The sequence below is a fragment of the Talpa europaea genome, assembly GCF_964194135.1.
Source record: "Talpa europaea genome assembly, chromosome: 2".
NCBI lineage: Eukaryota > Metazoa > Chordata > Mammalia > Eulipotyphla > Talpidae > Talpa > Talpa europaea.
The window spans coordinates 107818796-107837456 of NC_140068.1; the positions used below are offsets into that span (position 1 = coordinate 107818796).

The following is an 18661-nucleotide window of genomic DNA, read 5'->3' on the forward strand; positions in this document are numbered from 1 at the left end:
AAGCAACTGTCCCTCTCATAGGGAGCAGCCCTGAGCAGGGGGTGATAAGGGTGTTTTTTTTCTTTTTTTCTTGGTGAATTATTCCCTTGATCATTATACAGTGTCCATCTTTGTGTTTGATCACCTTTTTCAGTTGAACATCTGGTTTATTGGATATGAGAATAACTGTTCCTAATTTACTTTTTGAGTTATTAGCATGTATGACCTATTCCAGCCTATTAATTTTAGTTTGTTTAGTCTTTTGCTTTAAATGGGTCTCTGGTGACTGGAATTTTTCACCCACACATTGTTATCCTCTGTTTTACAGTGATCTTTTCATATACTGCATTTCCATCATTTTCTTATTTAAATTTTCAATTTTGATCTGTTCATTAACTGTGTTTCTCCTAACATTACTTGCTTTTCTGAGTCTTCTTGATTATCTCTGAAATGATCTTTTTTGTTCTAATTCTTTGATTTTTTAATTATGGCAACTTTGAATTCTCTGTCTCATATAAAGAAAAGCTCTTCCATGTCTTTGTGGTTGGGTGATGGAGATTTGCAATCTCTCTCTGGTGTGTTGTGCCCCCAAGGACTTGCTTGGGCATTTATATGTTTCTTTCTCCCCATTTTTTGCCTTGGGTTTGCTCTGTTGTATTCAGGGCTTCTATTGCGTATGGGTCCTCTTCTGCCACTGATCTAGGCATTTAGTGTATGGGGGCCACCACAGTTTGGTCCTTTTGGGCTCTGGGTTTGCGCTGGGGCCACCACCAAAGCAGTTCTGGGTTTGGGGCTTTGTGTTTTTCTTAGTAGTTTTTCACCTTAGGGCCATGTTTAGGGAATTCTTCATTCTGAAGTTATAAAAATGTCATGTTTATTTTCATCTAGCTAGAAATGTTGAGAAGAGAGGGGCCCAAGGGTGAAGGGAAACAAAGTATGTTTGAATTTGGGGGAGCAGAATAGGAAGAAGTAGTAAGAAAATAATTCTATGTTGGTGAACTTCTAAGGTTTACATCGTCTGCTTTACAATTTTATAAGTATGCTTTCAAAGAAGACAAAACTTTGATGTATGTTGTGTCAATAAATATTTCTGTTGGGCTAAGTGAGGACTCATGTACTTGCTTATATTTACCAGATTAATAAACAACACCAATAGGCCCCATGTAATAAAAACAAGGATTAGCTTTACAATGGGCATTTTTGAACAGTTATTATTTTGGCGTAATAAATCATTTTTGTTAAATATCTCTACGATCCATTTGTTAAAATTCATATTAATTAAACTTTTTGTTATATTTTAAGAATATGCCACTGACCCATACAGATAAATCCATGACCTTTATGACCATATGGAGATAATTTTAATACACATCCACCTATGAGTCATGCAGAGTTTGGAAGAGGGCAGAGACTGAAAACTAAGAACATTTTAGATCAGCACTGTCCAATATGATAGCCACATATGACTTTCTATGTTTAAATAAAGTAAAATATGCAACAGCTCAGTTCATTAGTTACACCTCAAGTGTTCAATAGCCCCATGAGTTAGAGGCACCATATGGGTCAGTAAACATATAGAACAATTCCTTCATCTCAGAACAATCTGTTGGCTAGCACAGCTCTTCATGCTTTATGGACATCAAATCAAATGTATCAGACATAGGAAAAATGAAAGGGTCAACATTATTTGTCTTAAAGAATACATCAGGTAACTGGATGGGAATCTATTGTAAGCTGGTGTAAAGCAAAACCAAAACAGATCATGACTAAGTCTGGTGCCTCCAGGTACAAACTGTTCCTCCTCCCAAAGGGAAACACTTGTCCCTCCACTTACCTTCTCATACTGAGGAAACTCCCTGTCATCAAATTTCTGGGGGGGGGGGTGAGTTCTGTCCTAGAAAAGCCCAAGGGCAAAGCTCTAAGATAAGCTTTGGAAAGCAAGGAGTCCAACCCAGGGAGAAGAATTCTGGGAATGAAAAGAAGGTAATGGCAGGATCCACTTGGGGATCTGTCCCCAGTTTTCTAAGAAAAGAATTTCTCAAAATGTGTTCTGTGGAACCCTTGAAGTTACCCGGAACCTTTCATGGGATCCATGAGGTCAAAGTTATTTTCCTAACATCACTTAAACATCATTTGTCTTTTCTCTGTTTTAACACCTGCTAAGGTAGAACTTGGTAAGAATGGAGATTATAGTACCAGCTGCAACAGTAGTTGTTTTTCACCACCACGTACTTGCAGAAAAAGAAGTCCAAACCGGATTCACTTTAAAATGATCTTGTTGAACCATAAAGGTATTTTTTCCATTCTATTCATCCTCTAATCTACATTTTAAAAATATCTGATATTGTTACTGAGCAACCCCGATATAAAACGGGTTGCCTGGCTGTGGGTCCTCACCCACGTGCTTAAAAGGGACTTACCAATACTCCACTGCAGGCACACACAAAAGGTTAATGAAAGGTTTATTTACAAGGGAAGGGGAATGAGGAAATGTACAACTCAGGGAGAAAAGAGGGAGATAAAGTCTTAAATGCATCCTACCCATTCCACCGACCTGGACCTGGAATCTCAATGGCACGCTGTGAGCTGGCGGAGAGCCAAGAGCCGTGAAGCCAAGAGAGAGACCCCAAGGCCCACTTGTCTGGTTTTATACCAAACCTGGCAGCTTAATTCCGCCCTCAGGTCCCAGCAACCCTCCCTTTGGTGGTGACGGGATTTGTCTTTCCCAATGTCTTGATGACTTTGGTCTGGAGTGGGGGTGGCGTCCACAAAGCCTGTATGGAATTAGCTCAGGGCATCCTTTCCCCTTAATAATTCCCCCCTTTCACTTTTTGCCACCATTTCCATGGTGATGAAGATCAAAGATCTGAGGCTGGGGTACAGCCTCGGATGAAAATTTTTCAGGGTTCCAGTGTGAAAGAAAACCAGTCCCTTCAGGTATTGTCCATTGTGGAAAGCAAAAGTCCTCCATTCCTGGAAAAACAGTTTATCAGTCCAAGAATCCTCATTAGCTCCTTGTTCAAGTTGTAATATATTGTTAAAATTTTTTTGTTTGGGGATTCCCTGCTGCAGTCCTACCAATAAACATTTTTTATATAGTTCTAACATTGCCATTCCTCCATTGTTGGGGTCCCATTCAGGATCTACCACTGGGACAACCATCTCTGGCTCTAGGGAGTCTCTGTCCTATTGGTGGAGATGGTCAGCCTCCTCCCTGGCTTTCCTGAATACCATTCTCTGCTCATCCAGAGTCAGTAAAGTTTGTAGCATGGACTATATGACTGCCCAGTTAGGGCGGTGTGAGAGGAAGAAAGAGGCAAGAAGTTTGCCATCCTGGGCCTCCCCTGTGGCGTAGCAGTTGAGCGCTGGGTTGCGAAGCTGCCCGCAGCCTCTGCAGCACCTGTTGGATCCCCAGCCACCAGGTGAGGGTCCCACATGGCGAGGCAGACTTTTCCTGCCACCCGCTGCTCCCCTCAGCAGTGTACTTCATCAGTCTGCCTGTTCTGTTCCCCGCTCTGACTCTGGTGAATTCTTTCACCCTCCTGCACTTCTGACTGTACCCAGTGCTTGCATAAATAAATAAATAAATCTTTAAAAAAAAATTCGCCATCCTCTTAGCAGCCTGCCGGTTTGAGGGGACAGAGCTCCTCCAATTTAGGAGGTCTGCAGTGCTAAAAGGATGGTGTGACCAAAAGTACCCAGCAGATCGTCCATGTTCATTTAAGCCACCCATCAGCATCTGTCTGAGAGAAAACTGTCCTGCCTCCGGGTGACCCTTCCTGACAAAGTGGGAACCACATCTGGTGTGGGGAGGAGATGCCATTTTAGTTTCCTCCCCAGAGGGCAATGGAGGTTGTGAAGCCTCAGGAGTCTGCGCAGAAGGGCCTTTCACAAGGAGGACTTTGTCCTGATGTATTTAAGGTATTTAACAAATGATGCTCCTCCTCTTCTAACTCTGCCCTCTTGCAGTCCTCATGGGAAGGGGAAGGTTTATCCCTTCTCTGTGCCATCAGCCGAGCCTCCACCTTATCCAGTTTATGGAGGGCATCCTGTAATTGGTCCTGCGTACTTTTAAAAGCTTGATCTTGTATGCCTTTAAAAGCTGTCTCAAAAATGGTATGGTTTTCACCCCTCATACTCTTAATAGTTAAATCAAGAACCGGAATTTGTTGTTGCATAGCAAAGTTAAGAGCCTGAATGTGTTGTTTCACATTCTCAGTATGTGAAGTAGAACATCTACCTCTCATAGAACCAGGAATGTAGCAAATGGCTCTTACACACATTACCAAAGAAATACCCAGAAGCACAGACTGTAAAGGGATGGCTTGCAAACCACCCATGTATGTATACAGAAGTAAAATCATGTGCCATATACCAGGTTTTATCAAATCATTTACATTTATAAAACTGGTGGTAATATTTAACGGAAAAAGGCTACTAAAACACAAGGCCGGGAAAAAACTGAAAGAACTCAAGCTAGGGATGAAACTGTGTAAGCTCATGGTTGAGGCCATGTTTGTGTTAAAAGCACACCCACAAAAGAGAACTGTACACAAGGGAAAAAAGCAGAGTTTTCAAGACTTGAGACAAAGATTACACTGTGCATCCTGCAGACCTAGTGCGCTTATGGTGACCAGCGCAAGGAAAGTTACTTTGGGCTGGGCAACCACGGGTGTAACTTGGAAACCATGCTGGGTGCCAAACTGTTACAGGGCAGCCCCGATATAAAACAGGTTGCCTGACTGTGGGTCCTCACCCTCACGCTTAAAAGAGACTTATTAATACTCTACTGCAGGCACACACAAAAGGTTAATAAAAGGTTTATTTACAAGGGAAGGGGAAATGAGGAAATGTACAACTCAGGGAGAAAAGAGGGAGATAAAGTCTTAAATGCATCCTACCTGTTCCTCCGACCTGGAATCCCAATGGCACGCTGAGAGCTGGTGGAGAGCCAAGAACCATGAAGTCAAGAGAGAGCCCCAAGGCCCACGTGTCTGATTTTTTACCAAACGTGGCAGCTTAACTCCACCCTCAGGTCCCAGCAAGACTCCCTTTGGTGATGACGGGATTTGTCTTTCCCAATGTCCTGATGGCTTTGGTCTGGAGTGGGGGTGGGGTCCACAAAGCCTGTATGGAATTAGCTCAGGACATCCTTTTCCCCTAACAATATGATGTTCTGATAATTTGAACACAGTGTAATTAACACTATGTAAGATCTACATAGGATCTACATAACCAAGTGAAACAATGCATTACCTATAAGAATCATGCATTAATACAAGATCAGTTCAATGTACAAGAGAGGCCTATGAAAACATAATAGAATAGAAAATATTCAATGATACTGTTTCAGGTTTCTCTTTCCAAAATATTACCTTTGAGAAATTACCATTTATATAGTTTAAATTTAGTGTCAAAGTTGCATCTAAGTTGAATAGTCACCATTATCTGAAAAGGTTATTCAAATGCTACTCCTACATATTTGTATGAGGTATTATATATAATTTTTTCATAGACTTCACCCAAAACAGCAGATTGAATGCAGAAGAAAATATGAAAATTCAGCGGTCTCCTAATGAGACCAACAAGAAAATATAAAATGTAAAAAAAGTTTCTTAAAAACTTTCTGATTACATACAGTGGTTTACTAATAGTATTTGAAATAAAGCAGCAACATCTTTAAAAACGGTTTTATTCCTAGTATGTTAAATATTGATAACCCACATAAACAAAATTATACTTGGAGTCCTCTCTAATTTGTAAGAAACTAAAATGTTTGCCAATCACAGACTCAGTCCCTGGGCCTGGACTCAGGGAGACAGTGTGGCAAAGGTGTCTGTGCAGGAGAGGAGGGTCAGGGCAAAGTCCCAGGTTCCTGGGTGAGGTTGTCAGGATCTGAGCACCCAGGTTATGCCTGGTGGGGCATCTACTTGCTGGCGATTCCCCATCTCCCTTCAGTCACACTTCTCGCCCCAAAAACCTGTGCCAGCCGTCCTTCTTGGATACTCTTGCCTCAGGCACAGTTCTCAGTTCCCATTGCCTGGAGGGTTTTTAGAGGAGCCAATCAGCGTCACCGTGGAGAGTTTATAAATTCTCCACCTGGATTAGTCTTCCCAGACTCAGGGGATTCGAATCATGAGGCCTCCAACTCTCCTGCTGCTGCTCTCGGTGACCCTGGCCCTGAAGGAGACCTGGGCTGGTGAGTGCGGGCTCAGAAGGGAAAAGGCTGCTGAGGAGCAAGGAGCCTAGTGGGCCCTCGGCGCGCTGGAAAGACGCTTCTCCCCAGCCATCCGCCCCGTTTGCCCCCCTCGGTCCCGCCTTGTCCTGGTCCCTTTCTGTCCCTCCTAGCCTCCATCCTCCTGCCCTGTGCGTCTCGGCCCTTCTTGTCCCACCGCACTTTTTCACTCTCACATGCCCCTAGCCCTCCTTCCCTTCGGGCCGTCTCCCTGGGACTCGCCATCCGTGCCTGGCGGAGGTTCAGCCCGGGTCTCCCTCCCGCCCCCAGGCTCCCACTCCCTGAGGTTTTTCTACACCTCGATGTCCCGGCCCGGCCTCGGGGAGCCCCGCTTCCTCGCCGTGGGCTACGTGGACGACACGCAGTTCGGGCGGTTCGACAGCGACTCTCCAGGTGGGAGAGTGGAGACTCGGGCGCCCTGGATGGAGCAGGTGGGGCAGGAGGATCGCGACGCGGAGACGAAGATCCAAAGGGAAAACGCACAGCGGTACCGATTGCACCTGCAGGAACTGCGCAATCACTACAACCAGAGCGAGGCGGGTGAGCAATGCGATACTGGGGCCAGGTGATGATTCCCACCCTTATTGAAAGTCCGGCGGGTCCCATCACCCTCGGGTGCCAAAGGCACTTCGAGGCTGTGAGACCCGCCTGGACCCGTGAACCGGGAAGAGCCCGCGGGACGTTCACCCATGGGGTTTCATTTTCAGTTTAGTTTTATTCCTAGAGGGAGGTTGGGGGTGCAGGCGGAGTGACTGAGGGACTGACCTTGGGCTGGGGCTCAGGGTCTCACACCTTCCAGAGGATGTTTGGCTGCAAAGTGGGACATGACAAGCGCCTCCTCCGCGGGTATAGCCAGTACGCCTACGATGGCAACGATTATCTTTCTCTGAATGAGGACCTGCGCTCCTGGACTGCAGCGGACACTGCGGCTCAGCTCACCAGGCTGGAGTGGGAGATCGTGGCAAAGCAGTTCAAAGAGTATGCAGAGGGCAGGTGCTTGACGTGGCTGCGCACATTCCTGGAGTACGGGAAGGAGACTCTGCAGCGGGCAGGTAAGAGGGGCCTGGAGGACTCCCGACCTCCCTCTGACTGGCACCCTGCGGGGAAAATGGAATAATGGTCAGAACACCGCCCACTTCCGGTCAGAAAGATGGACTTCGCCTGGGTTTCATGTTCTTTACTAGAGACCTGACCACAGGCTCCTACATTTTATGGATAATTAAGGAGTCTAGTCCCTTGAGACAGAGGGGAGACCTTCCATGCTATAGCCTTTCACTGATCCATTCGACTGGATGCCCATCTTGGAAACCATGAATTTCTCTGTCAAGTTTTTGCTTTTGGTCTGAGAACATATCTGGAGATCCAGTTCCTCATTCATCATTCACCCAGAGAAGCAAAAGTCTGTGTTCTCCTTAGAGACCTGCTTCTTCTTACCATGGGTTCTAACCCTGATTCTAGGATCTCAGAAGAGTAAAGATCATCCCACTTTCCCCAGACTAGGCTGGTTTTGAAATTTTCTCTTCCTCTTCCAAAGTAATTGTCCTGCCCATTTTGAGGATGGTCAGTCAGTGTGGTGGCTTCAGTGTCCATGCAAGAAACACAAAGTGTGAATTTTCTGATTTTTTTCCCCTCAGATCCCCCAAAGACATGTGTGACCCACCACCCCACTGCTGAGTATGAGGTCACACTGAGGTGCTGGGCCCTGGGCTTCTACCCTGCGGACATCACCCTGACCTGGCAGCGAGATGGGGAAGATCTGACCCAGGAGATGGAGATGGTGGAGACCCGGCCTGGGGGGGACGGAACCTTCCAGAAGTGGGCAGCTGTGATGGTGCCTTCTGGAGAGGAGCAGAGATACACATGCCATGTGCAGCATGAGGGGCTTCTGGAGCCCTGAGTCCTGAGATGGGGTAAGGAGGGGGATGTGGGCACTGAGCTTCTGCTCAGAGGACTCAGGAGCCCTTCTGGAGACCTTTAGAGGGTCAGGATGAGGCCTGGGGCTCAGGATCTCACCTTCCCTTCCCTTCCAGTGCCCCCTCCTCAGTCCTCCATCCTCACCGCGGGCATCATTGCTGGCCTGGTTCTCCTTGGAGCTGTGCTCACTGGAGCTGCGGTGGCTGTGATGTGGAGGAAGAAGTGCTCACGTAGGGAAGGGAGTGGGGGATCTTGTCCACTGGGGGCTTTCATGTCCAGGGAGAACTTGCCCTACCTGGTTAATGGGAAGTACCATCCACACACGTGTGTTGCCTAGTCTGGAGCTGATAGCTAACTCTCTTATAAAACATTCATGAAAATGAATCACCAATTGTATACCTTGATAGTTCTGGTGATGGGCTCTGATTCTCAGCAAATGAGAGAGGGGAAGATCCCTGCAGCAAACAGACTTCAGGAAGTGGGAGGTCCAGTTTCCCCTCATCTCCTTTCTTCATATTTCATGGTCCTACCCTGGGTCATCAGTCAGTTCTCGAAAAATTCCCTATGGTCCAGACTAGGGGATTTCTCTAGGACTTCAGGGGCAGACCACTCCCTGGTCTTACAGGATGTCTCTTCTACAGGTGGAAAAGGAGGAAGCTACACTCAGGCTGCAGGTAAGTGTGGATCAGGGGTTTGGTTCCTGAGCCCCTGGTGACAGTGTAGAAGGAGCCCATTAGGGAGTCACCCTCATCAGTTTCTCCTGTGGTCTCATCTCTCGTGGCTCTGACCAGGCTCTGTTTTGTTCTCCTCCAGACAACAACAGTTCCCAGGGCTCTGATGTGTCTCTCAGCCCCTAAAGGTGAGACCCTGGGACCTGCAGTGGGAGGGGCTGGAGCAGAGAGGATGGGACCAGGTTTTGGGGAAGCTGTGAGGGGGACACTCTGAGGGTGTGGTGGACTATGGAGAATGTCCACACTTATGTGATTCCCTGACTTTTTATTCATGATATTTTCACACTATGAGACAGCTGCCTTGTGGGAACGAGGTAAACTGATTTCTTCTTATCCACAGGTCATGACTTCAAGGCCCTCTGGTTTCTCTGGCTGCAAAGGGTGTCCTCATATGTCTGTGCTCCTATTAGCATAATGTAAGGTGGTGGGGAAACTGGCCCACCCCTGCCTAGCCAGACACCCCCCCACCACACACACACACACACACACACACACACTGACCTGTGTTCTCTCCCTGGTGACTTTCTTATTTCAGCACAGGCAGGACTGGCTGTACTTTGTTGTTCTGATGAATAATGTCTACTTCCTTATTGAACATATTAGTACAGTTTGAAATTATTTTCCAATCTTGTCAACTGGAGTTGATAGGTTAATCAAGAAGTTCCCTAAAATATGAGAATGGAAATAATGGGAAACAATGGTACCTCCAGAATCAACTTTTTGCCTGCTTTTAGTGTTATTTCCTGGATTGTTTTTTCCATCTTTTCACAACTTTTTAAATTAATCAAAATCAGATTAGTAGGGAAGAGGATCTCATAATTTCTCCTCTTAGATAAGTTCCTGTTGGATATCTGTTTTCTCAGTTGCCCCCCAGTCCTGCCCTAAAATGTAGTTATCCCAGTGCTCGTTCTGATCTAAATTCATGGTTGGTAGATTAGAGTCAAAGTTATACTCACAGTTGGTTGAAAAATCAGAACCATAAAACCACAATTATCCTTTCTGAAGATATATGCTTCCCGTGTGTGTAGAAGGGAGAAGTGGAGGAGAAGAGAAGAGCAGCGCTTGTGAGGGAAGCAGAGGCAGCATTAATGTCACTGTGAGTAGAGGTTGTGCTTAGCAAGTGGGCTGAAGCCACATTACAAAAGATATTCTTTCTAGAATAAGGAGGTGCTCTACATATATACGTCTTCATTCACTGTTGTTTGCCAATTAGGTGACAGGCTGTTTTTGCATCTAGGAAACCTCAATCAACTACAACATCCCCAACTTGCTGGTCTGTGGACAGGTGTCCTAGTGGGAAAGGAGACTGGAGACTGTGATAGTAAATAAGGGACTTGTCTGGTTAGAAGTGGGTAAGGGAAGTGGGAAGGTGACCCAGAGTCAGTGTGTGGGGACAGGGAGGGTGGCTGTCTTCACAGTGTTGTCAGTATGGGCCTCACTAAGGTGACTTTTGAGAAAAAGTTTGATGGACACACTGCCCACAAGAATGTGCAGGGAAGTTCTGTCCAGGCAGGGAAGCTTCCAGTGCAGATATATTTAGAGATGGACTTGACAACATTTCCTAATGGAATGTCTGTGTTGTAAGAAACAGGGTCACGGAGGGCCTACAACATTTCAGATTGTACAGCAGTGAAATGCAGAAGACTCCAAAAGAACCATATCTAAGGGAATGGCATCCTGGGTATTAAATTCAGGAATATTGAAGCTGAGATATATTAGAAATGCAGTGATGGTGACAATTGTACAGACAAGTCTAGAACACAGGTGAAATGTCTGAGCTGAGAAATAGACCTGGAGGTGACATCCTGTAAATGATATTTGAGGTCTTGCTCATGAAAAGATCACCCAGGGAGTGATGACTAAGGAAGAGAAAGGAGGCGGGCTGAACCTCAGCCTCCACAATTTGAGCAATGTGAGCAGACACCCCCCAGAGCCAACTGCACAGTCTGATCCCACGTGGGCAAGGCACAGAGACCAGGGAGCCCCCACTTCAGGAGCACAGGAGTCACCTGGATGCTCATGAAGACTCAGAAGGTCTAGAGCAGAGTTGACATTATATTATGTGACCCCTCTCCTCATCCAAGGGTTGGGGAATTTGGGGTTGAATACAAGGAGGAGGCACCTTCCTAAGAGCATTCTCACATATATTCTTCTGTGCAAACACATTTCTTGTGGTTTAGAGTTTGCTTTGTCCACGTAGAGAAAGTCCTTTACAATGTGGTGACTTTCCTCCAGGTCCCAGAACTAGGTTTGCTGATCACGTCAGATCCCTGACCCCTCACACCGAGTATAGGAGAGAGTGAGCACAGACATGGCCGAGGTGGACCCCTCAGGGCTTCCCCAACAGAGTCAGGACTGTGCAGAGGGTGATTCTAGAACACTCTCCTCCCAGTGACACAGGGCTCACTCATCTACTTCAGGACTTAGCTCAACTGTCATGTACAAGAAAGTCTTCCCTGAAGATAGCATTTTATATGACAGCTGGCTCCCTCATCTCCCCTACCTTGGTTAGTTCTCTTTATCAGTCTTTTATTATTTGACCCTGATATTAACAATTGCTTTCTTGTTTATTGTCAGGTATTCAATCAGTATGTAAACTCTGGGAGGGGAGGGATTTTACTTCCTTTGTTGAAATATCCCAAATTGCCCAGACAGTGCCTGGCACACAGCAGGTGTGGAATAAGTATGCTAATGAGTGAGTAAGTGTCTGTCTGGAGCAGAACCCCTTAAAGCTGAGTGTGGCGGGGCCAGGAAGAGAGGCAGTTCTCTGGTATGGGATGGGGTTGAGGGTGCCTTGGTTCTTGGAGGGGAGGGAGCAACTCACTAGCCTACTCCAGATGAGGAGCCAAGCAGAAAGCCCCCAGCAGCCCCTCAGCATGGGGCACACAGCCAAAAGTGCTTGGGGTCAGAACACCTGCTGCAGACTCTACACTGGAGGATGCCCAGGTGGCAGGGTCCCAGATTTGTTTCCAGAATACACTGACGATGCCCAACTAAAGGTATGACTCAGCTACAGTGTATGGGGCCCTGGGAGTCCTTCTGTGCCCTTGACCCCTATGGTCAAGCTCCTGAGACTGTCCAGGGCCTGAGGGCTGTGAGCTGAGATGGAATCAGACTGGACTGTGAGGTCCCAGCATAGGGAGGGGCTCTGGAATCTGGGATCAGGGCCCAGGACTGCCCACTCCAGGGGTCACAGGCCTTGGGCTTCCCCCTCTCTGGGCTCTTTAATTCTCCCTGTCACCCCAGCATAAGGGGGGTCTGCTCTGGAAGAGGGGAATTTACTAAATTACTTCTTTTTCCTTTGTTCCACATGGTATATTATGAATTATACCACAGCTCTAGGCATGGAGAAACTCTTAAACTTAAGTATTGTTTACCATCAATATAGAGCTAAACCCTTTGTAATTATCATTCAAGTTATAGTAGAGACTCTCCCAGCCCCAGCCAGAGCCCCTGGCCTCTCCCCACACAGACCATCCTTCTTACCCAGGTATCCATTAAACTGACACTTCCCTGCCCTCATCCTCTCTGGTTCCTCCCTTTTTACTCCTCTTGGCCTCCATCCCTTAAGAGTCCTATTTCCTCCCTCTCCTCACTCCTCCAGGAGCCTCCCTATTCCAAGCGCATAACCCTGGGGCTCTCTCCTCCTGCCCCTCTTTCAGCACAAGCTAGGAGTAGAGAATTTAGAGTTGATTCCCTGGAGGAGGAGCCTTCAACCATGAAGTCAGCAGCAGGAACAAGTGATAGGGACTCTGGGTGGAGATCTCATCCCAGGAGACTGAGGAGGCCTGCTGTTTTGTGGGGCCCACCCTGGTCCTGGGAACCAGCTGTTATCGCCTGGGGATCTTCTCCCAGAACCAAAGAGAATGATTATTGATGGAGAGGGACCATCTGTTTCTGTGTATAATTTAGGAAACAATTTGGACATAGAACATGAGAGGTATAGGGGATCCCACTCATGCACAACTCATTCCTGCTGGGAGACCCTGAGAACCTGTGAGATCAGAGGGTTCTTGCCCTCTGCACTCAGCCCTGTGGCAACACGGGGGCGCTGCGGCACTGTCCTAGTCTAGCAGGGGGAGAGGCTGGGTGTGTGTGACTCAGGCTGAGAGGGTGAGCTGGGGCTGAGCATCACTGCCGGGAGGGGGTAAGATGCCCTGTGAGCAGCCCTGGCACCAGGCTGGGGTGGGGGAGTGGAGGAGAGGAGAGGAGGCTCTGCAGCTGCCTGTGTCTGAGGTGCCATCTTCTCTCCCCACAGCCTCTCTCTGCAGCCCCTTGGTGACAACACCCTGGAGATTGCAAAGCAGATGCTTTTCCCTTCCACTCCCTGTGCCTTTTTTTTTTTTTTGAAGCCCTTTGATTTGTAATTACATTTTATTGACTTAGTTTTGATTTTTAAATTATTTTATTGAGCTAACATTGGTTTACAGTGTTGTGTTTTAGAGGTGTAGGATCTCCTGCCTAGGGAGAGTTCCCACCAGCAGAGTTCCCACAGTCCTTCACTGTAGTCCATTCTGTCCCCTTTCCACTTTGTCCAAATCCCCCCTCCTCTCCCACTAATAGTCTCTGAGCTCGTCTTGTACCTAGGGTTTGTGGTTTGCTTGGCTTTATCTGACCCTTTGTTTTCTCTCTCTATAGTCCACATATGAGTGACACCACTTAGTATTGTCTTTCCTTCTGACTTACCTCATTTAGCATAATCCCCTCCAGCCCACCCACACTGCTGCAAATGACAAGAGTCTGTCTTTTTTGGTCACTAAGGAGTATTCCCTTGTGTATAGATCCACCTTCTTGGTCCACTCATCTAGTTGGGTGCTCTTAGGTTGGATCCATAACTTGGCTCTTGTAAACAGTGCTGCAATTAACATAGGAGAGCACATGTCCCCCCAAATAAGTGTTTTTGCATTTTTTGTATTAAAAACCAAAGGGTGGAATTGCTGGATTATATGCTATGTCATTTTTAATACTCTGTGAAAACACATTATTATTTTTTTCCACGGGGAACGGACCAGTCTACATTACTGGGGGCTGTTTTTTAAGTAGACATCATTATTTTCAAAAGTTTATAATTATGGAAATGTAATTTCAGTACAGAGTCCCTGTGTTTCCCACACTCATGTCCCCTGTTGCTAACATCTTATATCACTATTTAATTTGTGCAGCTAATGAAGAAATGGTGACACGTTATTACTAAACTCCATGTTTTATTTGTATGTCATGGTTTTTCTGTTTTCTGCCCCAGCATCCTATCCTGATACCACATTTAGCCCCAATCATGTCTCCTGAGACTCCTCTGGCTGAGTCAGTCTCTCAGGCTCTCCTTGATTTTTGATGGTCTTGATAATTAGGGGAGCACTGCTCAGGTATGTTGTAGGAGGGCCCTCAATTTGAGGTTGATTGACTGTGGTGGTTGGGGTGGGGAAGAGATCACACACATGAAGTGCCCTTCTCAGCACAGCGCCCTAGAGAGTCACCTGCACCTGCTCCTCACTGGTGATGTCACCTTCCCCCCCTGAGGTTGGGTCTCCACTTCCTCCCTGGGAAGGTCTTTCTTCCCTGTGTCTTCTCTCAGCACTGTAGCCTGTGGAAGGAATGACCATGCAGAGCCCACGGTTAAGGGGTATGCTCTCTAGACACTGTGTGTAGTTTTTGTGTAAATGTGAGTTTTCTGATGAGTTGGGGAAATAGCTAAGAAAGTGAGCAGCAGGTTTTAGGGTAAGTGCGTATTTAGCTTTATGGGAAACTGCCAAATCTCTTCCATAGTGAATGCGCTATTTCCTATTCCTGCCAGCAGTGAATGGGGGTCCCTGTTGCTCCCCATCCTGGTTGGCACCTGGTGCACAATGTCCCCCCTTTTCTGAAGTTTCACTTTCCAAAGTTTCAGTTTCCCTCAATCAAATGGGCTCCAAAGCTTTTGTAAGGTATGCAGCAAATTATTATTGTTATTGTTAATGTTATTATTATATATTACATATATTTTACATATACAATTATTACAATAATTTGTTATAATTGTCCTATTTTATTAGTTGATATTATTATTAATCTTTCACTCTGCCTAATTTATGAATTAAGCTTTAGCCTATTTGCATGAGGAAAATCTTATTATGGACAGGGTTTGGTGCTGCCAGTGTTTCAGGCACCCACTGGGGTCTAGGATTCTATTCCACGCGGATAAAGAGACTGAAGTGCAATTTTTGGGATCTAAACCATCCAGCAGGTGTGTAATAGCATCTGCTTGTTGTTTTCTTTGCCATTTCCCTACAGACAAGATGTCAAGTATCTTCTCATATATTTGCCACCACTGTAGCTGCCTTGGTGTCTGTTTAGAGTTTTGTAAGTTTTTAAAAGTTATTTGTTTCCTCATTGTTGAATCTAAGGCTTCCATGCATGCTCTAAAACATGTCTTTCATCAGTTATGTAATTTTCAAATCTTTTCTCCCAGTCTGTGACCTGAGCTCTTTCATAGCCCTAACACTGATATCCAGGCATAAGCTGCAGTGGTTTCTGAGTGGAGAGGACTTGGGTGACTGGAGATGATGTGACTCATTATTTTTGTTTATTCTTAAGTTGCTTTTGAATTCTCTTGTCTGGGCATGAATATTAATTATTATTAAAGTAGCTTATTATGAAAAATTAATTACACAAGAATCCCTGACATTATGAAACACTTGGCAGATCCCCCTCAGTCACGTGTTCTCAGGCTCTGAGCCTCTACTCTAGAAACTGCCATCTTGTCACTGAATGATTTTGCCTTAGAATTTCCACCTGACAAAGGTGGGCTGGATGGATGGACACACCTTCCCACTGAAAAAATGCTAAAAATGTCATTTTCTTAAAAGCATCAGAATTTACAATGTAATAAAGGCCAATACTCAGAAGAGAAGGGCGAGACCCTGAGTGGACCCTACAGAGAACAGCATCCTGAGGAGGGAGGAAGGGCTGGAAGGGCCCTGCCCAGAGCAGACACGGAGCCCAGTCCTTCAGCTCTGTGCTGAGCCTGAGGACCAATACCGACTGTCCCCTTCAAAATTTAGGAAGACCTGCCTTATTCTGGTTAGATGTATATGCATAATGTAGAATTTATGTGCTATAATGTACATTCCTTCTAAAAAAATATGAAATGTTACAAATGGGAAAGTAAAAGTAACTGTAGTCCTCACACATGAAGAGGACATGTTTTCTTTTCCTCAGCTGTTGCTAAGGTGCTTGGTCCTTCCGAGGAAGCTAAGGCCGCGTTGGGGTGAGCCCCTCACTTCATCCGGCGACTAGCACCGCGCCTGACAGCGTCTGTCCAGCCCTCGCCCGCACCATGGCTTCGGTCTCGGAGCTCGCCTGCATCTACTCGGCTCTCATCTTGCACGACGACGAGGTGACGGTCACGGTCACGGTCACGGTCAGGTCACGGAGGATAAGATCAATGCGCTCATTAAAGCAGCAGGTGTAAATGTTGAACCTTTCTGGCCTGGCTTGTTTGCAAAGGCCCTGGCCAATGTCAACATTGGAAGTCTCATCTGCAATGTAGGGGCTGGTGGGCCTGCCCCAGCTGCAGGGGCTGCCCCTGCAGGTGGTCCTGCTCCTTCCACTGCTGCTGCTCCAGCTGAGGAGAAGAAAGTAGAGGCAAAGAAAGAAGAATCTGAGGAGTCTGATGATGACATGGGCTTTGGTCTTTTTGACTAAATGTCTTTTGTAACACGTTCAATAAAAATTTGAACTCTTAAAAAAAAAAAAAAGACGACATGTTTTAATGTCTTTCCCTAATAACCTGTTTTATTGAGCAGCATCATTCATGTAGTTATTCGAGGTAAGAGTGGGAAAAATAAATATATAAAAAATAATAAAAATGAAATAACAATGAAAATTGGGATGCTTTTGAATTTATGAAAATATAAATAAAATTTGTAGGATATAGGAAAAGCAGAATTGCAGGGAAATACAGAATTTGATGTGGGTAACAGGAGATTAAATTGAACAACTTAAGCAAGTAAATTTGATGACTGATGTGAAATGTACAAGTCCTTTGATGACACAAATAACCAAACTGAATTAAGATTAGGAACCCTAAATAATCCTGAATAAGCTAACGAAATGAAATTCATTTCAAAAATATTCCCCAAAGAAAACCCAGGCACAGATAGCTTCACAGTGTGTCTATCAAACATTTAAGTATTAACAGGAGACCTACCCAAACTGTTGCAGAAAACAGAGGAGGAAGAAACACCCTCCAAATCATTTAGGAAGCTTTGTAACTTTACATCAAAACCAGAGAAAAATATCAAAAGGTAATTTCAAACCAATGTCTCTCCTGATTTCATAGGAAATATCAGCAAATCTAAGTCAATACATCATGCCCTACTAGGTTTTATCTCAAGCTTCAGTTTTGAATAAATATATAAATATCAGTCTAATATAGTATAGTCATATAATAGAGAACAGTAATGACAAAAATAAATACTGGACATTTACATAGCAGATATTTTGATCATCTCCATGCAGAAAAAGATTTTAAGTGTTAAATACCTATTTATGGTAAAATCTCCCAGGAAAGTAGGAATAACATATCATTTCTTCAATTTGAAAAAGACTGTCTATGAAAAATCAACAATTGATTGACATCGTACTTCATGGTGAAAACTCAATACTTCCTACTTAAAGATTTATTTATCTATTTATGCATACAAGAACTAGGGTACAGGCCAGAATTTCGGGGGAAGGGGAGTGTGTGTGTGAGAGGATCACCAGAGACAGAGTGGGAAGCAGAACAGACAGATGTACTGAAATGGAGCAGGTGAGTCAGCAGAGGTCTGCTGTGCCATGTGGGTCACCTCCCTGGCCAGGGATAGAACTCATGCTGCAGTAGCTGTGGATTGCTTCATAGTGCTGACGCATAACCCCTTGTACCCCCAGGGAGGCCCCAATATTTCCTACTTAAAGAACAAGGCAGGGATGGGCCTCCCCGGTGGCGCAGTGGTTGAGCGCTGGGTTGCGAAGCTGCCCGTGACCTCTGCGGCGCCGGTTCAATCCCCGGCTGCTCCCCGGCCACTGGAGGAGGGTCCCACATGGCGCGCAGACCTCTCCTGCCGCCCGCTGCTCCCCTCAGCAGTGTACTTCGGTCCTTCTGCCTGCTCTGCTCCCCGCTCTGGCTCTGGTGAATTCTCTCACCCTCCCGCACTTCTGACTGTACCCAGTGCATGTGTAAACAAACAAACAAACAAGTAAATAAATAAAAAAATAAACATGCCTCTATAAAAAAAAAAAAAAAAAAAGAACAAGGCAGGGATGTTGCTTTTCAATTCTAGTACGCATTATACTACAGATCTTACATAGAGTGTTATGCAAGAAAAAGAAACAAAAGGGCTATAAATTATAAAGAAAAAGTAAAGTGCATAATATGTAGCTGATGTGATCATGTCCACAGAAAATCCTTAGGCAAAGGATCGACTTAACAGGTGAGTTCAACAGAACTGAGAAGCACCAGGTCAACTGTATTTCAATGCAGCAGTAATGTAAAATTAGGAAAATGGCTAATTCTAAATTCCACTTATAACAGTATCAAAATAAAATACTTGACATCAAGTTAAAGAAAGTGTCTAAGATTTGTACACTGATTCACTTACATGTGGAATATAAGGAAACCAACAAAAGGTCAGACAAGGATAAAGCTTGAAAACTGACCACAGATTTGAGACTTCCAGAGGGCAAGAGAGGGTGGGGGAGGGAGGGGTAGGAACAGGAGGGGGGAGGAGCACCTGCACTGTGAGGAAGGCTATCAGAAGGGGAGCATGACAGGATGGGAGCAAAG

At 45.5% G+C, this 18661-nt stretch overlaps 2 protein-coding genes and 1 pseudogene across 3 annotated transcripts in view; all 3 read left to right on the forward strand.

Moving 5' to 3' along the window:
* LOC311188223 (saoe class I histocompatibility antigen, A alpha chain-like) overlaps nucleotides 1-18661 on the forward strand; it is a gene marked incomplete at both ends in the record, with an annotated part of 296532 nt that overhangs the window by 92883 nt on the left and 184988 nt on the right. The window lies entirely within an intron of this gene.
* On the forward strand, nucleotides 6115-8192 carry LOC311167624 (patr class I histocompatibility antigen, B-2 alpha chain-like; annotated as a pseudogene). Its single transcript has 4 exons — nucleotides 6115-6178; nucleotides 6485-6754; nucleotides 6997-7266; nucleotides 7849-8192. The product of its transcript is annotated as a patr class I histocompatibility antigen, B-2 alpha chain-like (transcript).
* Nucleotides 16172-16814, forward strand: LOC311167867 (large ribosomal subunit protein P1-like; the record flags this gene model as incomplete). Its single annotated transcript, XM_084229012.1, has 2 exons — nucleotides 16172-16243; nucleotides 16342-16814. 2 exons carry the CDS (start codon nucleotides 16172-16174, stop codon nucleotides 16537-16539), a joined length of 270 nt encoding a protein of 89 aa, XP_084085138.1. The 3' UTR covers nucleotides 16540-16814.